The sequence below is a fragment of the Micromys minutus genome, assembly GCF_963924665.1.
Source record: "Micromys minutus genome assembly, chromosome: 32".
Classification (NCBI taxonomy): Eukaryota; Metazoa; Chordata; class Mammalia; order Rodentia; family Muridae; genus Micromys; species Micromys minutus.
In genome coordinates this window covers 16,240,853-16,268,591 of record NC_137967.1, presented here as the reverse complement: position 1 = coordinate 16,268,591, position 27,739 = coordinate 16,240,853, and the positions used below count along the sequence as shown (strand labels likewise).

Sequence of the window (27,739 nt, the reverse complement as noted above, 5' to 3'; positions counted from 1 at the left end):
TAAGATTGTACAGAGTCTAGAAGCTTCCGGGACTAGGCCTAGGTCAGCAGAAGGAGGCAGTAAGCCTCAGAGATGACAACTACATCAGGAGAATAAAAATTACTTCACACAGGTCAATCTTCAGCACCACAAGGAGATAGGAGGACTGAGAAGAGGGCGTGAGGAACGTGCCGTTGGTAAAATGCCTGCCTGGTTATGCAGGCTCTGGCTTCACCTGCAATACCTAAGAAACGACAGATGGTGGCCACGCCTGTCATCCCCAGCCACTGGGAGGTAGAGGCAGGTGGATCAGTAGTTGAAGGTCAAGTCTCAGCCCCAGAACAAGTATGTGAGATTCTGTCTCAAAAAGGCAGGTGAAGAGTTGAGGAGGTAGCTCAGACCTGTAATCCCAACACTTTAAGAGGCTGAGGCAAGGGAGTTCAAGGGTAGCCTGAACTACACGAAGGATTCTGGGACAGCCTGGGCTCTACAGTAAGACTGTCTCAAGTCGGAGACAGGGGAGTGGTAGTATTGCTCATTGAGTAGAGGCACTTGTTGCCAAGTTTGATGATCTGAGTTCAGTCCCCAGAAACCACACTGTGGAGACCTCGAACTTCCATATACACGTTATGCCATTCGTCTCTCTCCCTCTCAATATAAAACAAAAGGATGTGATGTGCCGTGATTTTAAGGTGAGGGTCAGCTGAACCGTGGTAGATCCTAAATGTTACCCTGCCCCTATTCACTTACTTGCACGCCTCCTCCCGGTCCTCCATCGCACCTCACTCATGTCCAGCTCCACTATTGCTGCTACCTTTTCTTGATCTCTTCATCAATAGCACTCACAAGTTTCTTCAGACCGGACTCGTCCACAAAGCCATCACCTTTCTGGGTATGGAGGAGAAAGAGTCCAGATGTGACTCAACCTCCCAGTACCCCATCCCTACCCTCTGATCCCAGAATCACCTTCTTGGAATGGACCAGCTTCCCGTCCACAAACACTTCAAACTCCCCTGTAATCTGGGTAGCTCTTTCCTCTTCCTGCCAAGAGTGTTGTGGGTGGAGGAGACTGGAGGGTTCTCAGGGGTCTGGGAACCCTGACCACTCCTCTCCCCGGGCTACTGGGACACTTACAAACTCCAGAAGGTTTGGAAACTGATGCTCCAAGGTCTTCTTCAGTAGAATGTACTGAGAGGGGGGAGAGGAGGTTTTGAAGTCATGGGGTCACAGGAGAGGAAAACAGGGACGCCCCTCCCCTTACAGTCTTCACATCGTTTGCTCGCTCATATTCTGAAGGAGAAACTACTCACCCGAAGGCCATAGCTTCAGAGGCCACTGGGAGCAGAGGGCAGGAGAAGGGATGCAGGGAAGAAATAGGGGACACATTATAGCAGCAGTGAGCCTGAATCTACCCCCATCCCTGCCTGCTTGGACGTTTCCCCCACTCCCATGGTACCAACTCGGGAGAAATCCTCCTCCTCCTCATATTCCTGAGTGCCCACGCAACTGTGCCCATCATACCTCCCCCTTCATCCCCCACCTCGCCCAGCCACAGGACCCTCCTTGCTGGGCTTTCAACATGCTGCTGGGGTGCAGGTGTGCGCTGCCTGGGGCCTTCGTACTGATAGGTGACTGCAAAATGCTCCTCCCTAGGAGGTGCATGGCTCCTCTCCCTTCCTCAGGTCACCTCAGCAAGGCCTTCTTGACCCTCCCAGTAGAAGTTGTGACCCTCGAGGATGCCTGTGCATCCTGCCCCTCCGCAGTAGCGTGTCAGAGCAACAAGGACAGGAGTCTCCCTCTGTGCCACAGACACCTGACGGGTGCTTAAGCAATAGCTGTTGAGCCGGGTGTGGTGGTCCATACTTTAATCAGGAGGAGCTCTGTGGATTCCAGGCCAGCCTAAGCCACATAGTGAGTGGTCCGGGACAGCCAGGGCTACGTAGGGAGGAGAGAATAGAGGGAACAAGAGAGAACTGAGCTTGGGAAGAGGAGGAACAGACACTGTGGGGCAGGAGAAGAGCAGATGGAAGTTACCTGGCAGGGCCAGAGGAAAGAGGAAGAGTTGAGGCAAGGGTCTGGAGTCCTCCAGAGCAACAGAGGTGATGATGGGGAAGACAGCCCTGACCTATGCCACTCCACCCAGGTGACTGCCTAGCCTGGGCCGGCATCTGAGAGCTGCATTCAGCCTCCAGAGCCTCTGTGCTTGCTCACCAGCTGCCCTACTATGTTCCCCACCCCGACCCCGGCTCTTCATTCCGCAGCCTCACTCCTCTCCTCTGAGAAGTGGCAGCTCAAGGGTCACCAGGGAGCAAGACCACCCTGACCACCCAGTTCAGCTCTGAAGTGGACAGCCTCTCCTCCTTCCTCAGGAAGTGCCTCTCTGTCACAATTCTGCAGGTTGGCTTAGGGTATACACCGCCAGGCCTGCTGGGAAGTGCAGGGGGACATGGGAACGGATTGCCAACCTTAAGAATCAACCGATGAATGTGTGAATGAATGAATGAATGAGAATACAGTTTAGAGCCATCGATCATGCTAATGGTGAATGGATGACAGTGGATGAAGAAGCTTGGCGCTTCTACCAATCGTAAGAATGAACGAATGAACGAACGGAAGAATGAACAAAGGAGTGAGTCCATGCATGAAGTTGAGAGGCAGGATTCAAGAAGCTAAATGAATGGTTCTGACTGCCGGGTGGGAAACGCACCAATGAAAGAATAAAAGCAAAAGACAGCAGCCAAGTCACCAATAGGAATGTCTGAAGAAGGAGGAGCGGAAACATGCAAATGAAAGCACGTGAATGAGTGAAAATCAAAGACAGAAATCACAAGGGTGGGTGGGGGTGACTGAAAGAAAGAAGCGAGCCAGGGTGGGAAACTGAACAGAGCTTTCGTGGATCTGCCTCCCTGCCTAGCTTGCACACCTGGGCCTGCACACACATGCCCAGAGCTCCAGCACCCGTCCGGCCCAGTTCTTTCCCGGGTAGGGGGAGCCCCTCACCAGTACATCACACGGATCAAGATTCTATTGCCCGCTGGGACGTCCTCGCTGGTGGAGGGGACCTCCTTAGAGGAAACGAAGCTGTGTGCTGGGGAAATTGTGGAGAGCCTACCCAGGTCAGGGGGTTCCTTCAGCGAGGAGGCCAAGAACTCTAGTGTAGGGTTGGAGCCCGGAGTGGGGTCCAAAGTACTGGAGGCCATGGCAGTGGAAGCCAAGGAGTCTACCGGAGAGGCGGAGTCCGGTACGAAGCTGTGTGTTTTGGAGGCCGAGGGAGTGAACGCTGAAAAGGGGACCTGGATGGCCTCCGCTAGGCTGTGGGTCGAGGGTTTCTGCTTTTGATCGAGCGTGGGATCTTTTGAGGGGGAGCCAGCACCCCCGGAAGAAAGGGGCTGTGCCGTGGGCGAGGACAAAGGCGGGAAGAACCTTGCTGGAGAAATCTTGGGAAAGATCCGACCTAGATTCGAGGCCCGGACTGGCGCTGGAGTCGGCACCGGTGCTGCGGCCGGGACAGGGGTTGGAGCTGGGGCTGGAGTTATGGCTGGGGCAGGAGCTGGGGCAGAAGCTGGGGCAGAAGCTGGGGCTGGGGCAGAAATTATGACTGGGGCAGGACCTGGAGTTATGGCTGGGGCAGGAGCTGGGGCTGGAGTTATGGCTGGGGCAGGAGCTGGGGCTGGAGTTATGGCTGGGGCAGGACCTGGAGTTATGGCTGGGGCAGGAGCTGGGGCTGGAGTTATGGCTGGGGCAGGAGCTGGGGCTGGAGTTATGGCTGGGGCAGGAGCTGGAGCTGGGGTTATAGCTGGGGCAGGAGCTGGGGCTGGAGTTGGGAACCGGATTGGAGCAGGGTTAGGGATTTGGGCAGGAGGCCTGACCCGGATAGGGGTTCGGATCGGCGACGGGTTGTGCGCCGGGCTCGAGGTCCTGACTGGGGTCGCAGTTCGGATGGGAGTGGGTGTCCTGGACCGGGTGTTTGCCCGGACTGAAGAGGGAGCGGGGATCCGCGCCTTGTTATTCATGGGGACCAGGTGAGACCCGGGTACCCCAGGCTGTGCGTCCCTCCTCGCCCTGCTTCCTTGGGCGGGGAGAGCTTTCACACCCCAGGGTTCTAAAACGGAAGCTACCACAAACAGGCACTGTTACACCGGGTTCCAGTGAGGCGGAGATTCCAAGCTCTGGGCCTGGAAGGTGCTGCTGTCCTCAGATCTGATCTAACCGAATGGACCCCGCCCCTGTCTCCATCCCACCGCCACCCTGACACTTGGTGTTTAGCCTGTTGAGTTCTTTAAGCGCCCTCCTAGCGCTGGGGATTCTGGGGACAAAGCATCTCTGCCCCCTTGTGTCCTGCCCACGATAGGAGATCACACCAGTATCCGCCTAAAGCCGGCAGAGCAGGGGAGAATCCCGGGACCCATAAAACCCAGCAAGGAGGCCCCTCTGCAGGTCCTCTTAGAGAGGACCTCTGAGACTAGGCAACAGCGACAAGGTCCAGAGAAAAAGAGCAACATGTCACACAGCCCTATTTCCACAGAAAACAGAAGCTATGCAATTGCCCAGTAAGGAGCTGAGTCAAGATTCTCACATCGGTTTGTGGGTGTGGTGTGATTTTAACCGCTGCAGACAGTTCCCCGGGAGTGGTCAAAGTAAGACCCTGTCCTCGTGCTGTATTTCCCCAGCTCCTAGAACAAGACCTGGGTCAACAAATTCTGGGGAACCCGAGTTAGGGAGATAAAGGGGAAGCCTGCACCAGGAAAGGGGAAGCCTGCACCAGGAAAGGGGACAAGTTTGAGAGCTGGAGTCTAGGCAAAAGGCAGAGATGACAAGTATTGGTGCCAGAGACAGTGACCACGTAAGGCCAGCCAGACTTCTGAGGCTCAGGAGGGCTAGTAACTCTATCTACCGGACCCAGACCCCGTGAAAACTGTAGGCCCCAGAGTGCAGATGTGCGTCCTGGTATACAGTGTTTCGTGTGCATCACCATACTGTGTCCCCCGAGAAGCCAGCTAAGTCGCCATCTTTGCTTCCATAGGAAGAGCACCCAGATGTTGTACTAGGAATTGACGGACCCCCTTCTCTAGTTGGCTGGGTTTTAAATTTATTTTTGTTTTGGCTTTCTTTCTGTTGTCTTTGAGAAAGACATACAGCTGTATAGCTTAGGCTAGCCTTAAACTTATCATCCTCCTGCCTCAGGCCCCCCCACCCCCATCTGAGACAGGTCCCCACTATATATCTCTGACTTTCCTGAAATTTGCTCTGACCAGGCTGGCCTTGAACTCACAGAGAGCCACATGCCTCTGCCTCCCAAGTGCTGGGATTAAAGGCCTGTGCCAGCACACCAGACTAATTTTAATTATTTTCTAATTTCTTAAAAAAGATTTATTTTTATGTATATGAGTACACTGCAGCTGTCTTCAGACACACCAGAAGAGGGCATCGGATCTCATTACAGATGGTTGTGAGCCACCATGTGGTTGCTGGGAATTGAACTCAGGACCTCTGGACGTGCAGTCGGTGCTCTAACCACTGAGCCATCTGTCCAGCCCTCTATCTAATCCCTTGTACTACAGCATAACCACAGCCTAAAAACTTTCAGTGAGCCCGTCAATCAAAGGACCAAGCCTCGTCCAGTGCGCTGGTGAATGCCTGTAATTCCCAGTCTGCAAGAAGCAGAAGCTGGAAAGTTGCAACAGATTTGATGCTAGCTTGGTTTGCAATCCAGTAGGTCTACAGTGAGTGAGCCCCAGGGCAGCCCAGGCTACAGAGAAACAACAGGCTCTTGCTCTTCTCTCTTGCCTTCTTGCTCTTTCCCCCTTTGTCCCCACCCCATTGCATCCCCCCCCCATCTCTCTTCATGTGTTCATGGCCGGCCTCTACTTCTCCTCTCTCTCTACCCCTACTGCCCTCTTAACTCCCCTCCCCATGCCTTGAATAAACTCTATTCTATACTAAAGAAAAGAAAAACAACAGGTTGGAGAGATGGCTCAGTGGTTAGAGCACTGGCTGCTCTTCCAGACGTCCTGAGTTCAATTCCTGGCAGCCACATGGTGGCTCACAACCATCTGTAATAGGATCTGATTCCTTCTTCTGGTGTGTGTGAAGACAGAACCCTCATATAAAATAAACACATTTTTTAAAAAAAAACAACAAAGAAAAAAAAGAAAACAATCCAGTGACTCTCAACCTTCCTAATGCTTCCAGCCTTCAATACAAAATCATCTTATTGCTACTTTCATAACGGTGGTTTTGAAATTGTGACGAATCGTAATGGAAATATCTGATAAGCAGGATCTCTGATATGTGACCCCTGTGAGGTTGTTCATACCCCAAAGGGATTGCGACCCACAAGTTGAGAACTACTGGTTTACATAATAAGCTTCCCTCTCAATTTAAAAACAACCAAATACCATTATTCCCCTTCTGAGACAGCTCTCTTCCTTAGTTTCAACATCAAAAACAAAGTTCACCTGTTGGGGTAGCACACGCCTTTAATCCCAGCACTTGGGAGGCAGAGGCAGGTGTATTTCTGTGAGTTCGAGACCTACCTGGTCTACAGAATTCTAGGACACCCAGGGCTTGTTACCCAGAGAAACTCTGTCTTGGGGCGGGGGACAAAAGTTCTCAGCCTGATGTAGCTGATCAAAATAAGAACCTTTATAGATGTCTCTGGGGAGATGAGAAAAATTAGGTTATAAATAAGCAATATGTACAATAAAGCCCTTTCAAACAGCCTCCAGTCAGGGAGGGGGCAGAGACTGGACACCACGGAGCAAATAGAATCATTCGGGTTCCATCTCCAGGCAATGATCGAGAAGGGGCAGCATCAGGCCTGGAAAAAAAAAAAAAAAAATGAGAAAGGAGCGTTAGAAAAGATAGTGGGCGTGGGGTGGGGAGGCTGGCTGCGGCTGAGCCAAGTGCCCAAGGCCTGGAATGTGGGAAACCGGGACGTGGCTACCTCTCGTGCATAAATGGAAGGGGCTGGTATGACATAAATGGGTCGAGAGTCTCCATCTTCGGGATGGTTCCAGTCAGCCGACGAACTGTGGGAGGAGAGAGACGGGACGATTCAGACGCCATGAAATTCTCATTTTTTTATTCCCCACATCCATCGAAGAGGGAGACCGCAGACTGGCAAGGGGGAATTCTGGGTAAGAAAATCCAATGGGCTAGAACCAGGCCAGTCAATTGGCCACAGTGACAAAGGTGCGCCGCCCTCACCTGGGGCCGTTCCCGGCACCGTCTTGTAACCTCAGGTTGTTGAGTGCATCGGGGAGCGTGTGGACCGAAGGCTCCGGGGTCCCGGAAAGCAGGCGGGTCCCAGTATCCCGGCCAGGACCTCGGCGGCGAACGTGGATGAGCAAGAGTGCGGCGCCGGCCAAAGCTGCGGCCGCCAGCAGCCCCAAGGCGGGAGGCAGAAGAAAGCGCTGCGGGTCAGCCTGCCTCAGGCCCCGCGGGGCCGCGGCCACCGCGTCCGCGCCGTCGGGGCGCACAGCGAACTCGCATCTCACGCCCATGTAGCCGGGCGCGCAGGCGCAGACCAGGCCGGAGAAGTGGGCGTAGCAGCGGCCTCCGTGCGCGCAGGGGCGGGAGGCGCAGGGGTCGGCGCGTTCCCGGCAGTCGCGCCCGCCGAAGCCCAGCGCGCACGAGCAGCGGCGCGCGCCGCCGCCCTCCACGCACGTGCCGCCGTTGGCACAGGCGCGGCCCGCGCAGTCGTCCAGGTCGTGCTCGCAGCGCGGCCCCGCGAACCCCGCGCGACAGCGGCAGCGCAGCGCGTGGCCCAGGTCCAGGCAGAGGCCGCCTGGGGAGGGGGGTGAACGGTGTCAGCGCCATCGATCCCCGCACCCTCACCCCCTTGTGTCTTTTCCACTGTTGGACGGTACTGTTCCCGGGCTGAATATCTGAAGAGCCACGTCGTTGAGCTAGCCTGGAACATAGGGTCCGCCTGGATTCTCCTCCCAAGTGCTAGGGTTACAGGTGAAGGCCGGCATGCAGCCTTGTCCATGGCTACTTGAACCTAGGCATCTTCTCATTCCTTTACCCCCCTGCCCACCACTTTTCCCTCCAGATCTGTCTCTGTCTGCTTCTGTCTCTCTGTCTCCCTCCCTCCCTCTCTCCCTATGCCCTTTTCTCTGGGAAGCCCTCTAGCTTTCCTTCCGTTTCAGCCCAGAGCCACTGTGTCCTGTGCCCTCATCCAGCCCTGCTGTCTGAGTCCTGAGAGTGGGTAAGAGCCCCTGGGAAAAGGCAGCTAAAGGGCATGGTCTAAAACAGTCCCTTTGGTCTCTAGGTCCAAAGGTAACAATTAGCCCAGGCAAGCTTTGAATTTATGGTCCTATGGCCTCTGGCCTCCAGAGTGCTAGAATTAACTAAGCCGACGTGTTCAACTGTCGACAGTATTTGACTCACTGTATTTACCAGGGTCATGGTCGTATTTAACCTTTTGTTTGGTTTTTTTGTTGTTTATTCGTTTTGGGCTAGCATGAAACTCATTATATAACCCAGAATGACCTTGAACTCTTGATTCCCCTGTGCCTCTGCCTTCTAAAGTGCTGGGGTTTATAAGCATGTGCCACACTACCCAGCTTGGCCTCATTTAATCATTTAGTACCTGTGTCAAATCAGGGTTCTCCCCTGCTTCAAATCTTCCTGTGGTTCCATCTCACCCCCCATCCTAGCAGGTCACAGGGTCTGTCCCTGTCACCAGCCTAACCTCATCTCTCACCAGTCTGTTCCTGCCACACTGTCCTCTCTTGAACAACAGGGATTTTATCTCTCTGCTAAATCCTCCACACCTAAATTTAAGCCAGACAGGCAGTAAATCTTAATAAAGACCTACGAGATGAATATTCTTCCTGTTTCATAGACCAGGCCGGGAGGGGGGGGTCATGTCCCCAGGATTTAGGCCACACAGCACGTACAGGCAGCCTTCCCACCCAGGATCATCTGAGCTTTGCAGAGACCCCACCCCCACCCCTGGCCACTCTGGCTTCCCCACTCACCATTCTGACATGGCTGCAGGCTACAGCGGTCCACCCTCTTCTCACAGTTAGAGCCTTGGAAACCAGGTGGGCAGTGGCAGACATAGGCAGAGTCGGGATCTTCGCCACCGACACACAAGCCGCCGTTGAAGCAGGGTCCGTCTGCGCATGTCACCCCGCTCACCTCACAGCGAAGCCCATAGAATCCCCGGGGACAGGCACATTCAAAGGAGCCAGAGGTTTCCTAAACAGAGAGAGAAGATGACTTTGGGCAAGACACTCCTTGGAGCCAAACCCCTTCCTTCTCCTTTACCACTGTGGGTGGCTCTGTGTTCAACCCCAAGTCCCCGGGAATGGGATTTCCCGTAGGAGTGGGGTTCATACCCCTTTATCCCATGCTGTTCCACACTTGGAATCCTAGAGTGAGGGAAACTCTATAAGCCCAGAAAGCTGTTCCCATCACATCCAAGCCTACCACATGACATTTACCTGCCCCACACACACACACCCACACACACACACACACACACACACACACTGCTCACATCCCCCAGAAGAGCAATTTTAAAAGACAGGCCTATGTCCCCAGAGGCCAGGATGGCCTGGAACTCAGGAGCCTCAGTGTCCCAAGCGCTAGGGTTACAAGAATGAGCCACGCTACACCTATCCCCAGGAAACATTTTTTTTCCTGCCCAGATGAGACCTAGCACTGTGTGTGTGTGTGCAAGGCAAGTGGTCAAACACTGAACTGTGGTCCCAAATTTCCCACTAAGCTCCTTCATGTATGAGGGATTGAACCCTGGGCCTTTCTAATGTTAAGAAAGTGCCTGGTGGTTTAGTCTCTGGAGCTCTGGAGGGTCTGGTTGGTTGATAATGTTGTTCTTCCTGTGGGGCTGAACATCCCCTTCAGTCCTTTTTCTAACTCCTCCATTGGGAGCCCCGTTCTCAGTCCAGTGGTTGGTTGAGAGCATCCAACTCTGTTTCTCGGGCTCTGGCAGAGCCTCTCAGGAGACAGCTCTATCAGGCACCTGTCAGCAGGCACTTCTTGGCATCCACAATATTGTCTGGGTTTGGTGACTGTATATGGGATGGACCCCCGGGTGGTGGCTTTATCAGGCATCAAAGAGAGGCCCTTGGTCCTATGAAGGTCCAATACCCCAGTGTAGGGGAATGCCAGGGTGGGGAGATGGGAGGGAGGGGGTGGGTGGGGGAGCACCCTCATAGAGGCAGGAGGAGCGAGGATGGGATGGGGATTCTAGAGGGAAAACTGGGAAAGGGGATAACATTTGAAATGTAAGTAAAGAAAATATTCAATAAAAAAAGATAAAGTAAAAAGAAAGAGAAAGAAAGAAGGTGCTTGACTCTTGAGCCTGCACCCCAACCCTCCCCGGTGAACAAGTGCTCTATTGCTCAGTCACAACCCCAGATCCCCAGTTCCTTATTGGAGGATTCCAGGCAGGCCCTCTGTTGAGCCAGTCCCCAGGCCCTCACTGGTGAATTTCTGACAAGGGACAAGGACGCTTACCACTGAATTTTAGCCCAGCAAGGACTCAGGAGCTCCCTTTAGCTTGAGTCTCACTGTTTCGCCCAAGGCCTAAACAGTTCTCTGGGAGTTCAAGACCAGCCTGGTCTACGTAGTGAGCTCAAGTCCAGTAAGGAGCTACACCGTCAGACCCGGGGATGCAGCTCAGAAGGTAAATAATTTCTGTGCAAATACGAAGAGCTGAGGTCAGATCTCTAACACTCATGTAAAAGCAGGCTTGGTGGTGCACGTCTGTGATCTCAGTGATGCTGAAGGAGTCGAGACAAAAAGACTGACCAGACAGACAGACAGACAGGTCAGCCAGACTGGCCAGCTCCAGGCTCAGTGAGAGTCCTGTCTCAAAAATTAAATGGAGCTTGATTAAAACACTGGTTTCTATCTGGTCTCCACATCTGCACGCACGTGCACTCAAGCACATAGACACACACACACACAGTTGTAATTAAAATACTAACACTACAGCTGCCCCCATTGGCACATGGGTTTCCATCACAGGGTCCAGGGCCAGGTATAAGGCATCCAGTGCTGACAGGACCGGGGACCCTAGAGTTCAGGCAGCTGCTGGTGGAGACAGGGACCGTGCAGTGGGGTCCGGTCCAGCCCTCCAGGCAGTGGCATTCACCAGGTTCTTCACAGTAGCCGTGCTCTGGGCTGCAACCCGCTCGACATACCGCTGCAGGAAGCAGAGGAGAGGCAGAAAAGAACACGATGTGAATGCTAGAGCAGGTTGGGGTCCAGGACCCTCGGTCCCTAAAGGAGATCAGTGGGGCGTGAGAAGGGACTGGGATCCGCACTTAAGCAGAAGAGTAGGACACACATAGGGACTCACGCGGAGCTTCGCACTCGGCTGGGAACGGCGCGCAGGGGCGCAGTCCCGGACCACACCGCGAGGTGGCGCTGTGCGAACGGCACAGGCGCGCACAGGCGGCCCCGACGGCTGGCGGCTCGCAGCGCGCGCGGTATGAGAAATGCAATTCCCATGCGCCTGTGCGCTGCACATCGCGGGCCCACGGTCCCCCAGCCGCCAGGCGTCTGCGACCGGCCACACGCGCTAGCAGGTTCCAGGCAGGCCCTGAGGGGAGAAAGTACAGCACTAAGATTCAGGGCATCCCCACCCCTCGTGGGAGTTCCTTGTCGTGGATAGGTAAAGAGTAGAAACCCTCCTTAGCAAGCCTGGCCTCCCCTTAATGCACCTAGTGTTAAGATAACAGGTTTCTCAGAAACCAAATTACTCCTGTATTTGCCCCAAGACGTTTGAATTTTAAGACAGGAGACTTCTAACGTCGTGTGACATCAAAAAGTGAAGTCATAGCGCCCCCTCGAGGTCTTCTTATGCATAATGGCTCCACTCACGCCTGGAATCCCAGCCAAAGCCTCAAAAAAGAGCAAAGCAATGGGAGAGCTTTATGCAGAAAGCTAAGAGACAACCAATCTCTGAGTGGTGGCTCATGCTCATAACCCAGCATGCAGGAGGCTGAGGCAGGAGAATTGTGAATTCAAGGGCAGCCTGGGCTAAGAAGCAAGTTCAAGATCTGTCTACATTAGGTGACACCCCATTTCAATAAAAAGTCTTAACATTTAAGTGCAGCGTAGTGGGGGCAACTCCTGTAATCCTGGTATTTGGAAGGTAGATGGGGAGAGCCAGAAGTTCAAGACCAGCCTCAGTTATATCCGCATTTTGAAGACAGCCTGGGCTACAGGAAACATTGTCTCAAATACAAGAAAAACAGGGCTGAGATGGCTCAGCAGTAGAGAGTATGCCAGGGAGGGACGAGGAGCAAGGCTCAGTGACAGAGTCCTGCACAGCATATGGGGAGTTCTGCTGCATTACAAGGGATTAGCTATGATAAATAGATGTTGGAGCCCTTTGGATGTCTCATTTTTGGATCAGAGATGCTGAACCTATACCAGGATATGGTCTTTACATTGCTACCATAAGGACTTTAAAAAATACTTTTTAAATATATATATATATTAATGTGTGCGTGTGTGCGCTTTACTTGCATGTTTGTGAGCAGCATACAAGAGAAAAGCAAAGAACCTTCCAGAATTAGTCATGGACGTGAGCCACTCCATGGGTTCTGAGAACAGAACCTGGTCCTCCACAAGAGCAACAAGCACTCCCAACTGGTTGAGCTATCCCTCGGGACTCTTCTATACACAAATTGCCCACAGATTTATAACCACTAGCCCAGCACCATACCGCAGGAGCTATGATGACATCGTAGGCCCAGCACGAATGCTCCACTTTAGAGGTAGCCCCATTATCTGCCCTGAACCCCACACTGCCACTACCTACCTACCGGTGAGACTGAAGACACTCACCTCCAGCGTGATCTCCCAGCTGCTCTCTCCAGGCTTCGATGATGACGGAGAAGGTACCCTGGTTGGCCAGAGAAGGGAAAGAGGAAAGAAAGGAGGCCGGTGGTCAGGGAAGCTCAGTAAAGACCAGAACACAGCATGGAGTCTGGAAGCTGGTTATAGGACTGATGGATGGAGCACTCCCGGTGGGGGCTGCCCAGGGAGCCGGCAGCATGCTGGTCTCATTCCGGATACCCCGTCATGCCAGGTGCGTTTGTATATACCTGTAGTCCCAGCGCTCAGGAGGCCGAGGTAGGAGGGTTTTAAATATGAAGTCAGTTTAGGGTATCTAGCAAGACCCTGTCCAGAAGGAGGTATTTGGGTGTTTCCATCTAAGGTGAGGAAATTAAATATGGAAAAAGTCCCCAAAGATGTCTACATTTCAAACACAGGGCCTGATCCTTTCTGAGATCCGGAGGGTACAGGGATGGGCACCAGGATTCAGAAAGTGACCTGATATCCCAACCAGATGAGCTAAGGTGGAAAACGTGAGAGATTAGGGGAGCTCAAGAAAGTGCTGGGGAGGAGCCCCGGGTTCAAAGAGATCTAGAATAAAGACAAAGGTCCCAAACCCAGCTTGCTAGTTGTGCCCCTGTAATTCCAGCACTTGGGAGATGGGAGTGGAGGCAGGGGGATCGGGAATTCAAGACCAGATTCAGCTACATAGTGAGCTCAGAGACAGCCAAGCTTGTCTGTAAAAATACAAAACAAAATGCAAACAGTAACAACAAAACCGGATGACAAAAAGCTTCACTGGGTAAAAAGCACTTGCTGGAAACCTTAGTTCGATCTCTGGGTCCCACGTGGTAAAGGACAGACCTGAAATTGTCCACATATCACTTTCACGTATTTGTGAGGACAACACACCACACACACACACACACCATATATAACCAACCAACCAAAACCACAAAGAGATAAGAGGCCCAGTTTTTAGACATCCATAAAGAGGGGAACTGAGGGGTCTGGGAATGTGGGTTTAGAGGTGGAGGTAGTTAAGGCTCGGGGGCACGGGGTGGTGTCGGGAGCTGGGAGACAGAAAGAGGCGGCGGTTGGGCTTACCGGCCAGGCATCGCGGAAAGGCACTCGTACGAGGCCATCGGGCAGCGGCAGGGCAGCCGCCTGCACTCCGGGCTGCTCCGTGTAGACCGGGCCGCTCGTGCTCAGTGCCGCGCCCAGGGCACACAGGGACTCGGCGGCCTCCTGGGAAACTCCGGGCTTCAGGCAGACCCTGAAGAAGAGGCGGCAAGGGCCTCGGGCGCTGCAAGGGGAGCGTGGGGTCCCGGGGCCTGGTCCTGGTCCGAAAGAATGAATCTGTAGCTCGAAGACACCAGCTGGCAGTGCCTGGGACAGAGAGGGCCACAGGGTTAAAGGACCTCGGGGACGTAGGTGTCTGGTCTGCCCCACGAAACTCTCCAAGACTTCCAGGTCTCAGCCCGATCCCATCTGTTCCTCGCCTTTCTGTGTCCCTCCGAATCTGACCTGAGGAAGGAGAAAAGCCAGGATCAGCGTCTGGGGAAGTAGAGACACCTGCAGGGAGACCATCGCTTTGGGGGACAGGATGGGGAGATAGTCTCAGGAGTGGCAGCTGCTGGATCCCGGAGCCTTATATCTGAGGGAACGCCCCGCCCCCTCAAGCCAGCCTCCTGGTTACGGACGGGGAGAGGGGTCGCAGGAAAAAGGACATAGTAACTAACTCTTATGTGGGCGACTTGGTGAGGTTCATCCTGAGTGTGACTGCATGCACCAATCTGGAAGTGACAGGGGTTAATAAGCCTCTGTGTGCTTGGTGGTACAGGTAAGGCCCACTGAAAGATGAACTCGTGTGTGTGTGTGTGTGTGTGTGTGTGTGTGTGTGTGTGTGTGTGTGTGGTATATGGCTCAACCTGTGTGGACAGTTAACACGGTTGCGAGGTTATAAAGAATTCTAAGATTCTGTGCATACTGGGGTGGAAGAACGGAGATACAGGTGACTGTACTGTGGCCGTGTGCAGTCCTCTCTATCTCGTACGTATTTATGTGAGGACCCTATGAACCCGAGTGCTGTGAATGCGTCTCCAGCCGGCTGCGTGTGAGGTTACAAGTAAGCGTGTGTTTGCGAGACCCACAGATGAGGCGGTGAGTAAGAATCCTAGGTTCTTTGTGTGGACCCCTGTGTGTATGCATGTGTGTTTCCCCTTCTTAAAACAAAGCCTCCCTCCGCGAAGCCAGCACAGCCACCAGACGCCAGGCTAGGAGCCCTGTCTAGGAGGGGCTTCCAGCTGTATGTAAATGTCGCCATCTGCCGGGCGGCCGGGCCCCTCCCCCTCGGGCCGCAGCTGGGCCTCCCATTTGGGCTCAGGAAGGTGTGAGGGGCAAACGGGCAGGAAATTAGTCTCCAGGCACCAGGGGCCCACTCTCCATCCACCCCAAAAGAATGTAGCCGCCCATCCCACCCCCCGGGGGTGGGGGCGGGATGTCGCAGGATCCAAGCAAATAAAACCACTTAGATGCAGGTGCAGGTGCCCAGGCTATGGTCACAGTACGTCGGTGTCACACACGAAGCAAAGCCGCTTAAACAGAGGAAACCCACTGCCCATCCCCAGTAAATAGTAAGTTAATACTCAGAGCTAATAATTTGAGGGAAAATACAAGTTGCACCTGTATCCACATTTATTTGTCTTGCAGAGGAGAGGCAGCTATAGACCCACACTCAGTGTATGTTTAGTAGAAAAAGAGCCATGGGTGGACATGGCAGACCCGTGATCGCAGCACTCAGGGGCAGGACACGCAGGAGAAAGAGGCCAGCCTGGACTACATAAAACCTTTCTCAAAACCAGTGCACAAAGGTACCACAGAACCCTACCACACCTGGTTTTGCTTCAACCACAAGGCAAGGTGATATTTCCAGAACTCTGAATCACAAATAAACAGACTTTAAGGATTTCTGAAAGTTTTCTTAGCTGTTTAGGACTTTTTGTTAAATACAGAAACAGAGGCCATGTTAAGGTCTGGGGCACAAAAAGGATCCTGGGAAGAACTCACAGTGAGGAGCAAGTGCAAAGGCCCTGGGGTGACTGACCATGCCTGCTCAACCAGCCATCCCAGTTTTTTCTCTCATTTCATTCTAGGCGCTGCGGTCACACACACCTTCCCGAGAAGCCTTCTAGAACATTCCATCTAGTCTAAAACAGCATCTTCCAGTTGGTGAGGTGGCTAAGCCAAGGTGCTCACTGCCAAGCCGGTGACGTTTAGTCCTTTGGATCCACATGAGGAACTGCCCCCAAATGCTCTGACCACACGTTCATGCCCACCCTACCCCCATACATATAAAAATGTAAAATAGATAAAACACCTTCAAGGCCCCAAACCACCGCCTCTCTCCTCAGTTCTCAGTCCTGTGGGAAAGACTGAACACACCTCATGCCTGTTAAGTTAGCGCTGTGGCTGAGCTCCATTCCCAGCCCTTTACTATTTTGACAGTATGGCCACCCTGAGACTCTCCATCCTCCTGCCTGTTTCCTGAATAGGTAGAATTGTAGGCTTATGTGTCCCCCTTTTCTCTGCCCCTCCTTTAATCTTATCCCCCCACAATTGCCTGCCTTGCATCTCCCCTGAGGGAACAGTGGGACACTGCTTCCTAGCAGCCTTACTCACTACAGCCTTGGGGGGACTGGGCTGAATCAGCTGGTGCTTAAGCAACAAACTGCCATGAAACTAAAGCTCACCCCCAGAGACAGATGCCAAGGCCTTGTCCCAAGAGCTTCAGTGGTGGGATCTCGGGATTCTGACCCCACAGCTGGGTGTAAGGACGGGACATGATTACACACAAACAACTCCACACAGAGCCCTGGAGCACAGGGCATTTGGGGTTAACTGCCCCAGGCCTCATCAGGGGAGCACTGTCTGGGGGATTCTGTGGCTATGCTCAGCTCTCCTCCAGTGTGAGTGGCAGGAGACAGGGCCAAGGGACCAGACTCAAGTGGAATGTCAATTCCATTCTAGAAGAGTGTTTGGGCACACAGTTGTAACCCCAACACTCAAAAGGCCGAGACAAGAGGTTCACTCAAGTTCAAAGCCAATTTGAGCAACATATATAGGAAGACCACCTCATCAAACACGATGCTCCCCTCAGAGGACCCTGAGAGACAAAGTATGTTCCTCCTACTCCAAAGGCCAAGTTCCCTCCATCCACAACTCATTCCACCCAGATCCTATTTCTTTTAAGATTTATTTATTATGTGAGTGCACTGCAGCTGTCTTCAGTCACCAGAAGAGGGCATCATATCTCATTACAGATGGTTGTGAGCCACCATGTGGTTGCTGGGAATTGAACTCAGGACCTCTGGAAGAGCAGTCTGTGCTCTAACCACTGAGCCAGCATTACACCAACTGGGTATGGTGGTACATGCCTGCAATGTACCATCAGGAGGTGGCTGAGATCAGGAGTTCAAGGTCATTCTTTGCTACACACCAACAAACTAAAAACCAGAATGAAGGCTCAGGAGGGTGAAAGACTTCAGTAAGGACTGGAGTTCTGTCCTCAAGACCCACACGGAAGAACAGACTCCCAAGTTGTCTTCTCACACACACAGACCCCTACCTCACAGGGAGCAATCCGGATTAGAACAGGGCTCACTAATACGGTGCCTACTTGGTACACTCCACAGTGATAATAAAAAATAACACCAGAGGAATTGGATGGTCTTTTTGTTTTTAAATCTTGATTTCTAACAGAGAACAGTGGCACATACCTCCAGTCCCAGCAACTTAAGACTGGGAATTCCAGGCTAGCCTGAGGTATGTAAGAGCCAGTCTCCAAAAGAAAAAGAAAAACTGGGGCATAGTTGTGCACGCCTTTAATCCCAGCACGTGGAAGGCAGAGCTCTTGAGATCAAGACTAGCCAGCTCTACTCAGTGAGACCGTGTCTCCACAAAGATTAAACAACCCAGATTTCTGGCTTCTATGAGGTGTGGATGACCAAACAGCTCCAGAACCATATTCCCAAGGAGCCACATGAGCCACAGCCAGGCCGACAGCCCTGAGGCAGCTCCCCACGGGCCACACTCCTCTTTATTTCCACAGCACACTAGGAGTCCAGAGAGAGGGGGGGGGGAGGGAGAGAAGGAAGAAGGGAGGGGGAGGGAGGGAGGGAGGGAGGGAGGAAGAGAGAGAGGGAGAGAGAGAGAGGGAGAGGGAGGGAGGGAGGGAGGAAGAGAAAAGGGGAGGGGGAGAGGGGGGGCGCTTTTCTTTACAGCTCATAGAGTACATGGGAAGACGTGTGCAGCAGAAACCCAGGTTTAAGTTTCAGGCTGGCAGGAGCCCCACTCCAAGGACACACTCAGGGCACCCAGCCTAGCGGTGGTGCTCAGTCACTGTGTATGATGACGTCACCCCAGTGCCCCATCTGGACTCTCTGGACACAGGCATTGTGGCATCTGGGACTCGCTTTATTGGACATATAGCCGTCCAAACCTTGCTCTGTGAGGGCTGGGGCCCAAGGCCCAGGCACCGAGTCTCTGAGGAGCTCTAATAGTCAGGGCTGTTTGGATCGAGGCCACAGGCGGCTGGTGAGTGAGCCAAAGAAGAGGCTCTGTTTGTTGGACTTGGAGAGTTCCGCTAGGCGCTGCTGCTCCTCCTGGGGTCAAGGGACAGAAAAAGACAAGGGTCAACTCAGTAGCCTCCCTACCATTACACTCAGCCCAGTACAGAACCCAAGTCCACACATGAGATCCAAACCCTGGAAAGAGCAGCTCTGAGCCCCAGGAGTGCAGGACAAACAGGCATGAGACAGCCTTCTATCCGTAACACACTCAATTCTATCCGTAACACACTCAATGCTGCCAACCAAGACCGTCAGGTGTGAAGCAACACCTGTAAACGTAGCATTCAGAGGCCTGAGGCGGGCAGACTGAGAGTTTAAGGCCAGACAAGATATTGTCTCAAAAAGAAAACTAAGAAAACAGTCTTTCCCAGACCCCGAGGCCAAGACCACAGATCCATGTGTATGAGCTCTAAACACAGGCTACCATGAAAGGTCCCAGGACCACCCAAGGCCATGGAGGATTTAAGTGCTCACTATTTTCTGTGTCTTGCTCTTAGTCCAGGCTGCAAAACCAACAGAACAGTCCTGCAAGACAGGCTGTTTGAGAGCTCCACAGGACGGGTCAGGGCCAAGACGGTGCTCAAGTCCAGGGCACCCACCTCTTTTGGGAGCCTCACAAGTGCCCAGAAGGGACTAGAGCCTAACCTGCTCAAGCCGGCTCTGTCGCTGTTTGAATGCCTCCAATGGGTCATCCTCTAGAGCATAGTGCTCCAGCACGGTCCGGACATCCTCCACTTGGTTCAGCGCGATGGCTGTGGGCACACCAGGAAAGAGGTACTAGTTAGCCAGGCCTCAGCATGCATACCCTGGAATGTTCTCAGTGTTGAAAGGGTTCCTTCCAACATGCCCAAATAGCCCCTAAGAGAAATGCCTGGACATTCCAGAAAGTTCCAGAAGGTTCCAGGATACTCAAAGGTCTCTTGCACTCTGATTGCTCAGTTTTACACCAATGACAAGCCAAAATCAAGTGTCTGCCATTGTCTTCAGGGTCAAGGGCTGTGAACCAGACACTAGGGTAAGTCTCACTCTTGAGGAAGGCAGAGAGGTCCAGCAGGACACGGTCATCTGAGTTGCCATCCCAGGGCCGCAGGGCGACACCGTTGAAGGGCTGCAGGCGGAAAGCTTCCTTCTTGCAGTCCACGACTACTACTCGGGCTGGGTCCCGGTTCAGACATGAGATGTCCTGGAAGTGAGGGTTACGGATCAGGGCATCAGCTCCCCACCCTGCTACCACAGAGGGACAGACAGACACTGAGGATGTGGCTTGCAAAGTCTCCCAAATACAGATTATTGAGGGTAACCTCAGGCTTCTGGAAACTGGGGAGCTGGTAACATGGACACCTAAGCCAGGGGTCTCTGGAGAGAACATGGGCTCTGTCTGGTGGGTTCAATTCATGTTCCATGTCTGCAATAGGCTACCACTAGACTCACTACAAGCCAGGAATTACAGACAGGCCCTTGTCAAGCCTGAGTTTATACTGTACAATGAAACAAACCTCTGAGTCACCAAGACATAAGGGAGAACCTAACAAACACATGTCTAATAGGAACCTGGTCAACACAGATGCTTCTTGGCAAGCCAAAGAAACAGTTTCTATGACAGTCCCAAGCACAGCCTCATGGAAGTCCTTTACATCTCCATCACCACAGCCTAGGTCCCCACCCCTAACACAACCTAGAGGCAAGCACTGACATCAGAGCGAGCAAGGCGCTTTCTCTCAGCACCCCCAAATCTATCCCAGAGGCCCACTGTGGTCCCCACATGGCACCTTCACATGATGTCCCTCCATATATCTGGTGGCGTCCCGGAACAGACGGTAAGAGATGAAGCCGTGGGGGTCCACACTATCAATGAGTGGAAACGCAGTCTGTAAGGATGGAGAGAAAGTGAGGAGAGGCTAGGCCCAGCCCCTGTCTCACCCACCTGATTAATTTCTGCCTCAGAGCCTCACCATGCCAGTCTCTGATGTGAAGATGACTATTTCATACAGAGGGGCAAGCTGTTGAAACAAGGTCTCGATGCCTGGACGCTTCTTAAACCTCCAGCCGGTGGCCAGCTGCAGAGCAGTAAGGACAGGGGAACATTTAGACCAGACAGCCCAAAGGGTCAAGACCCTGCCTGGGGGTCCCAAAAGCAGGCATCTGTCTACTCCTGGGGGTTAAGGAGCATATGGCTTGGCGTCACTCATGTGGCACATCTACTCTGAGCCAAGGCTGATTCATGTTTGTCAACCTAAAGTAGGTACCAAAGGACACAAGGCAGCAGGGAAAAACACAGCAGAGGGGCTGACCCTAATACTCCTAACCCAGCCCCCCAAGAGGATCCCAACACACTGCCTTCTGCAGAACACACCGACCACTCTGGATGCAGCAGAACCCCGGTGAGCTCCAGGACCAGTGTATAAGGCGGCTGGTAATAGGGCTCCCGCAGAGGGTCTGGGAGAAGGCAGGGACTGGTGGGCTCGATGATCATCTGCAGGAGGGAATGGGTCACTCATGCAGATACAGGACTGGGCATGGGGGATGGGGGCTGAGCCGGGCCCCTCTACCCCCACCCACTCACCTGTCTGTAATCTTTGAAGTATTTGTATGTCCGGCGCAACTGCTGAACCAGAATTGGATCTAGAACACCAGGCACAAACGGATTCCAAAGTAAAGTAAGCCGCTGCCCCACCTCCCGGACAGACGAGCTTACTTTATTATTTCTTTACTTGCAGAGCAAACAGCTCTCTTAAGGAAAAGTGATAAAAAATTCCCAGGAGTAGGAAGGTTTTTAAGGGAAGAATACTTATTTTATTGTTTTGGGTTTTTTGTTTGTTTTTTGGCTTGGTTTGGTTTCTCAAAACAGGGTTTCTCTGTGTAGCCCCAGCTGTCCTGGAACTCAATCTATAAACCATCCTGGCCTTGAACTCATGGAGATCCACCTGCCTCTGCCTCCCGTGTGTTGGGATTAAAGTTGGGTGCCACCACACCTAGCTGACATTTTTAAAAGGATTTATTATTTTATGCATATTAATACTCTATCTGTATGTACGCCTGTGTGCCAGAAAAGGGCATCAGATCCCATCAGTTCTGTGCCACGGTGTGGTTCCTGGAAACTGAACTCAGCATCTGGAAGAGGAGCCAGTGCTGCTAACTGCTGAGCCGTCTCTCTAACCACTACCCCACCAGGCAGACATTTTTGTTGCTATTGGAGGATATCCACACCCCCCCCCTTAAAACATTAATTTGTACACGTGGTCTCAGTATGCAACCCTGGCTGTCCTGGAACTCACTATGTAGACCAGGCTAGTCTTGAACTTACATAAAGATCCTCCTGCCTCTGTCTCCTAAGTGTGAGGATTAAGTAAAAGCATGCCTACTTTCATGGTTCTAATACTAGCATCTGATGAGCAGATACCCAGAACACGATTTAAAACATCTCACAACACACAGGACAGAGTCCTGGCAACAAGGAACTACCTGGCTGGAAGTGGGAACACAGCTGGGTTGTAGGGGCATGGGGCTGTCAACCCAGCTATTCAGGTTAAGGCAGGAGAATTACAAATTTGGGGGCAGCCAGGATGGCACATTGAGTTTAAACTCAGAATAAGCAATTTTGTAAACTCTTGTCTCAAAAGGGTAGAAATGGGGGTGGGGATGAGGGTGGCTGCACCAGCAGGCAGGAGATGGCCCAGCAGTTGGGTCCCTGGCCCCCATGCAAAGAGGATGATAAACAGCTGTTACTGTTATCTAGCCTTTGAGGGCACCTGCATTCATGTGTCCCTGCACACACACACCTAAGTTTAAAATGAAACAAGCTGGGGATGCAGACAGCCCTTGCCTAGCACCAATCCTACGACCCCAGTAGCCACTGACCCAATAAAAACCATCAGTGTTAGAGCCAAGGATGAAAACTCTCGACTACACGAACATATTAAGTTCAGTGGAGATACTTCAGTGTGTTGTTCTTAATCTAGCTCTGTGAGCCTGCCTCTTAAAAGTCACAATGTGAAAGCCAGTTTAGTAAACACACTTTAATCTCCCATGTTTACCTGCCCAATTTGGGTAATTTGTTTAAACCGGTGGGGAGCAGGGCATGGTGGTTCAGGCCTTTAATCCCAGCAATTGGGAGAAGAGACAAGTGAATCTCTTTGGGTTCGGGGTTAGCCTGGTCTACTTAGTGAGTTCAAGGACAGCCAGGGCTACATAGAGATACCCTGTCCCAAATAAAAATAAGAAAAATATAAATAAAATGAGGGGATTGACCATTGTCCAGTTAAAAGAGCAGACTCACCCATTGGCCTGGTGTAAACAAAGCAATCAGTGCTTGTACACACTGCACACACCTCCCACAATCAGTGCCTGTACACACTGCACACCTCCTACAATCAGTGCTTGTACACACTGCACACCTCCTACAATCGGTGCTTGTACACACTGCACACCTCCCTTTCTGACCCACCAACCTCACTTTCTCTAAGAAGGGTCAGGTAAAAACCACAACTATTCCACTATCTAACTTATCGGAAGTTCCTTGACAAACTCTGGTGAGTCTGGTGGGTGTGTGGAGAAGCAGGGGCAGAGGCAGACACAGAGAGACATTGTTTTGGAAATGAGGCATGGGTTGGAGTAGGGACTTAGAGATTAAAGAAGAAGGGTGTTATAAAAGAGTGGGGGTCAGGGGCTGCAGATGCCTAGATCTAAGGCACAGAGAGCCTTGTGTCTGGGTGAACTGCTGACTCTCCCTGCCCCCATCTGTTCCTGGCCATCTGCTCCAGGGTGGAAGGGCGGGGAAAGGGAGCTGAAGCTTTTGTCATCCCCAGCCATCTAACTATTGCACCTCCATTGATGGAGGAGAGTAGAGTACAGGATAGGGGAATAGCACTCTAAACAAATAAACAAAGCAGCAGAGGTGGGAACCCCAGCTCTGTGTTTAGTCACTCACCACTGTCGAATTCATCAGGAATCTAGAAGAGAAAAAGGAAAGGTTTGAAATGGCAGCGGCAGGAATCCAGCACAGCCACTCTGGGAGTTCAGGGCTGAGTAGGCAAAGGCCCCAGGAGAAGGGAGAGGCTCACTCCAAACTACAGAAGATCCTGAACCAACGCAAAGCAACCTGCCTGCACCCTTACAGAACAGATTCCTGGAACCTCTGCCTCTCATTCTCCTTACCTTGGTGCCATTTTCATCCACAGGGTTGTTTCCTGCAGGGGAGGGAGACAGAGACAAATAAAAGAAATTGGAGCCTAGTGTGCTGGGACTGGAGTGGAGAGAAAGAGTGAGGGGCTTGTTTCCCCACTTGAAGGGAATATTGCTAGAGGCACAGCTCCTGGAGAAAGGGAGGCAAAGGTTGGGGGCCAGAATTCCAAGTGGGCTATGGCTGAGATGGGCCCACAGGGTTAGTTTTTTGTTACTTAGATGGACACATAGCTTCAGACACTATGATGGCTATTCTATTTCTCCGCCAATACGAATCTCAGTCCCTTGTCCTGGGTCCGAAACCAAACCTACCGGTCTCGCCCTATTCTTCTTGCCATTCCCTTAGCTCCTGAATTAAGGTACAGGGAACAACTAGAGGAGGAACTTTTTTTTTCTTAAGAATTGTTTATTTATTTATTTATGTGTGTGAGTACACTGTAACTGTCTTCAGACACACCAGAAGAGGGCATCAGATCCCATTACAGATGGTTGTGAGCCATCACGTGGTTGCTGGGAATTGAACTCAGGACCTCTGGAAGAGCAGTCAGTGCTCTTAACCACTGAGCCATCTCTCCAGCCCTGAGGAGGAACTTTTAAGTAGAAGGGATAAAGAGGACTTCTTGAATTTCAAGGTTCCTAGTTGATGGCCTTATTGAGGGAGGAGCCAGGGAATGAACTCAGTATGAGGAAAGAAGGGGGAGCTTTACGGTAGACCTGGGGGGGTCAACAATTGAAGGTTATGTCTCTTACCAAAAATGTAGACGATGCTGACAGTCCCACCAGCCCCAAGCAAACCAGCAATCCACAGTGCAATTCTTTTGGCATAGCTGGGACCCTCTGAGCCAGGCTGATGCTGTGACCCTTGGGTCTTGGAGCCCCCACGGTTGGCGATGTCAGTAACCTGAGTGGAGGGGAAAGGAGGTCACAGAGAGAAAAATAACAGAATACTCTGACACTAAATTTGGTCCAAGTAGACTCAAGATCAAGAGCCAGGAAGTGGACACCCAGAACAGCAAACTGTGTCCTTGTAGGGGTAGGTTCAGAGGTTGATCCCCTCAAAAGGTCAAAACAAAACTGTCTAGAGAACCACAGGAGTTCAAGAGCTGAAAGGCGAGATTGCCCAAGGTCTTGGAAGCAAGAAGACTGCAGGGTCTGGTGCCAGGAAGTGTAGGGCAGGAAGAGGGGCGTGTGTGTATATGTGTTAGCACGGGGATGTCAAAACTAGGGGGACAGAGGGCACCCAAGGGACAAGACGAACACCCAAACCCCAAGATGGAGGGGCTTGAAAGGGAAGGAAGCATGGGCAAGGAAAGGTAATCCCCTGTCTGGGACTTAGGGAACCGAAACTCATGGACTTGGAGGTCAGAATGGCTAGGTCGAATCGGATGACCGGCGGGATCCTTCCCGTTGTTTTCGCTCACCGATGCGACTGAAATGTCACTGGGACAGAGCCTGGGTCTCTGGTGTCCTGGGCCTCTCCCCCGTCAAGTATCACCTGAATGGTCACTGATATCAGAACAGGTGACCTCTCCCGGCACCCACGTGGTTGAGACGTGGGCTCCATGGGATGCACTTGGGCCCTCCAAAATCCAGCCCTCGGGGAGCAACTCTGGTCCACACAGGAAGCATGGAGAGATCGAAAACGCGGCTCCATCCCACTCAGCACCCTGAGGTGCGGTATTCCGGACTCCTTGCCGGGCTGTGACCATACGCCCAAAACTTTAGAAAGGATCCCCATAACGGGGCGCTGGTCCCGGCGCCGCTCACCTGCTCTGTAGTGCGGGGAGGTGGCGGCGCCAGCCGCGTGCACAGTCCCCGCGCGCCTACCCGGAGCCCGCTCCGCAAGCGCGAGAAGAGAGCCGCCGAGGCCGCCATCTTGCGCTGACGCCATGCGGCCCCGCCCACTCGCTCCCTCTCTCCCGCCCAGGAGAGGACTGCAACCAATGGGAACGCTGAGGTGGTGCGTGTGGACAGGAACCCGACAGGGACAAAAAGGCGTGGGCGGAGTACCTTGGGTGCGCTCCTAGTCGGTTTTTTTTTTTTCTGGCTGTCCCCGAGCGCGAAATTGGAATACTGTCATCTGGCACCACGCCCCCTGGGCCCCTAAGGACCGCCACCATCCAGTCGCTCGGACTTGGCATTCACCGTCAGAGATGGACAGAGGCCCAAAACACGAGCTGAACCGGCAGCCCTCGGTTTTTCTCACGTGGAGTAGGCGGCTGAACCCGGCTTCTTTCGCGTGTCCGGTCGCTTTTTACCTTCCGCCGCGAGTTTCTAGAAAGGACTGGAGATCTACCAACCGTCTGGATTCAACCAAAGGAACGGTCCATGCTGACTGGTTGAGGCTTGAGAGTGATTAGGAAAGCAGTGAATTTGGAGGACAAGAAGCCACCATGAGTCTTCCCCAGGTTACTTTCTATTGACTGATTGGTTCATTCTCTCATTCATTCGTTCATTCATTTTTTTTTCTTAGAACTTTATTTACAATCGTTCATTCATTTAATGAGTGCACTGTCTGAGTGTACACCTGTATGCCAGAAGAGGGCATCATAATCTCTTTACAGATTGAACTCAGGCCCTTCGGAAGAGCAGCCAGTACTCTTTTTTTTTTTTTTTTTTTTTTAATTTTTTATTTAGTATATATAAGTACACTGTAGCTGTCTTCAGATACACCAGAAGAGGGCATTAGGTCTCATTACAGATGGTTGTAAGCCATCATGTGGTTGCTGGGATTTGAACTCAGGACCTCTGGTAGAGCAGTCAGTGCTCTTAACCACTGAGCCATCTCTCCAGCCCGCAGCCAGTACTCTTAACCGCTGAGCCATTTCACCAGCCCCCCACAAGTTGTTTTCAAGCGGAGGAAGGAGTCAGATTTTTACATTTAAACTTTAAAAAATCCAAAGTACTGAGATAGTGAAAATGCAAAATTAGGCAAAGGAAAGACAGAATTCAGAGCCGTTATTTTTTGGAGTGGGAATGGATTGGGGTGCTGCTTGTGTGTGCACTCTCACGCCACAGGGCGTGGTCAGAAGACAGTTTTCAAGAGTCCGCTCTCTGTTTCCACCCGTGGATCCAAGGAATCAAAGTTGAGTCATTTGAATTAGTTGGGTGAAAAATGTCCGAAGCTAATGGTCAAAACACTACCTTGACATGGTGAGTCTTGTTGGCCTTATATTTCTGTATCTGCGTGGAAGGAACATAGGTCTTCATGAAATGTATCTTAATTTCTAAACGCTAGTTTTATTTTACATACAGGGTCTATGTAGCCTTGGCTGGCCTATAGACTATGTAGACCAGAATTCAGAGATTCCCCCTACCTCTAACTCCCCTATGTGCTGGGATTAAAGTTGTGCACCACTCGCCTGGTTGGGGTTGTCAGTCAAATATCTGCTTCCATTACAGGAGCCCAGGTGAAACTGAACTCAAGGTATAAGGTTTGGCAGCAGTGCCTTGACCCATAGGCCAATCTCACCAGCTGTTGTTTTAGACTCTCTCTCTTAAGATTGATTGATTGATTGATTGATTGATTATAGGTACACTGTAGCTGTCTTCAGACACACCAGGAGAGGGCATCAGATCCCATTACAGATGGTTGTGAGCCACCATGTGGTTGCTGGGATTTGAACTCAGGACCTCTAGAAGAGCAGTCAGTGCTCTTAACCACTGAGCCATCTCTCCAGCCTGAAGGCATGGTCTCATGCAGCTCAGGCTAATCTATGCAACTGAAGACCTTGAACTCCTGATCCTCTTGCTTCCGTCTCCCAAGTGCTAGCATTAGAAGCACATGCTACTTACCCTGATCAATGGGATGTCTTTAATACATGAAGTCTTTTCTAATATATTTCCATTTGGGCCTCAGATATGGAAAGGAGCAAGGTACAAAGCCTAAAATTGTTAGGAGGCTTATTCCTGACCTTAAATTATCAGACTTTCACAAGCAATCCTTCGGTTACTGCTCTGAGCACTTGGAGGGCTGGAGACAGAGCTCAGTGGTAGAATGCTTAGAATCCACTGGGAATGTAGCAACAGCACGGGAGAAATGTAAGAGTCCCTGGGGACACTGACTTGATATTTTACTTAGCTACAGAGGTAATTTTCAGTCATATGGCAATCTGCTTTAAGGA

The 27,739-nt window shown here is 52.1% G+C and overlaps 3 protein-coding genes across 3 annotated transcripts; all 3 read right to left on the bottom strand.

The window, feature by feature from the left end:
* Positions 1 to 789: 789 nt before the first annotated feature.
* On the bottom strand, positions 790 to 3,992 carry SELENOV (selenoprotein V; the record flags this gene model as incomplete). Its single annotated transcript, XM_080909109.1, has 6 exons — positions 790 to 867; positions 946 to 1,020; positions 1,114 to 1,167; positions 1,290 to 1,314; positions 2,980 to 3,529; positions 3,788 to 3,992. The coding sequence occupies 6 exons, from the start codon at positions 3,990 to 3,992 to the stop codon at positions 790 to 792; spliced, it is 987 nt and encodes a 328-aa protein (XP_080765235.1).
* Positions 3,993 to 5,574: 1,582 nt separating this feature from the next.
* On the bottom strand, positions 5,575 to 14,441 carry DLL3 (delta like canonical Notch ligand 3; the record flags this gene model as incomplete). Its single annotated transcript, XM_080908676.1, has 9 exons — positions 14,332 to 14,441; positions 13,912 to 14,193; positions 12,814 to 12,871; positions 11,318 to 11,560; positions 10,944 to 11,161; positions 8,967 to 9,189; positions 7,189 to 7,768; positions 6,889 to 7,010; positions 5,575 to 5,630 (listed from the first exon to the last, which is right to left on the bottom strand). The coding sequence occupies exons 1-9, from the start codon at positions 14,392 to 14,394 to the stop codon at positions 5,575 to 5,577; spliced, it is 1,845 nt and encodes a 614-aa protein (XP_080764802.1). The 5' UTR covers positions 14,395 to 14,441.
* Positions 14,442 to 17,031: 2,590 nt separating this feature from the next.
* Positions 17,032 to 25,514, bottom strand: TIMM50 (translocase of inner mitochondrial membrane 50). Its single transcript, XM_080908598.1, has 11 exons — positions 25,383 to 25,514; positions 24,366 to 24,516; positions 23,589 to 23,620; positions 23,362 to 23,383; positions 20,998 to 21,056; positions 20,788 to 20,907; positions 20,387 to 20,491; positions 20,204 to 20,302; positions 19,461 to 19,617; positions 19,080 to 19,186; positions 17,032 to 18,467 (listed from the first exon to the last, which is right to left on the bottom strand). The coding sequence occupies exons 1-11, from the start codon at positions 25,488 to 25,490 to the stop codon at positions 18,366 to 18,368; spliced, it is 1,062 nt and encodes a 353-aa protein (XP_080764724.1). The 5' UTR covers positions 25,491 to 25,514; the 3' UTR covers positions 17,032 to 18,365.
* Positions 25,515 to 27,739: the final 2,225 nt, after the last annotated feature.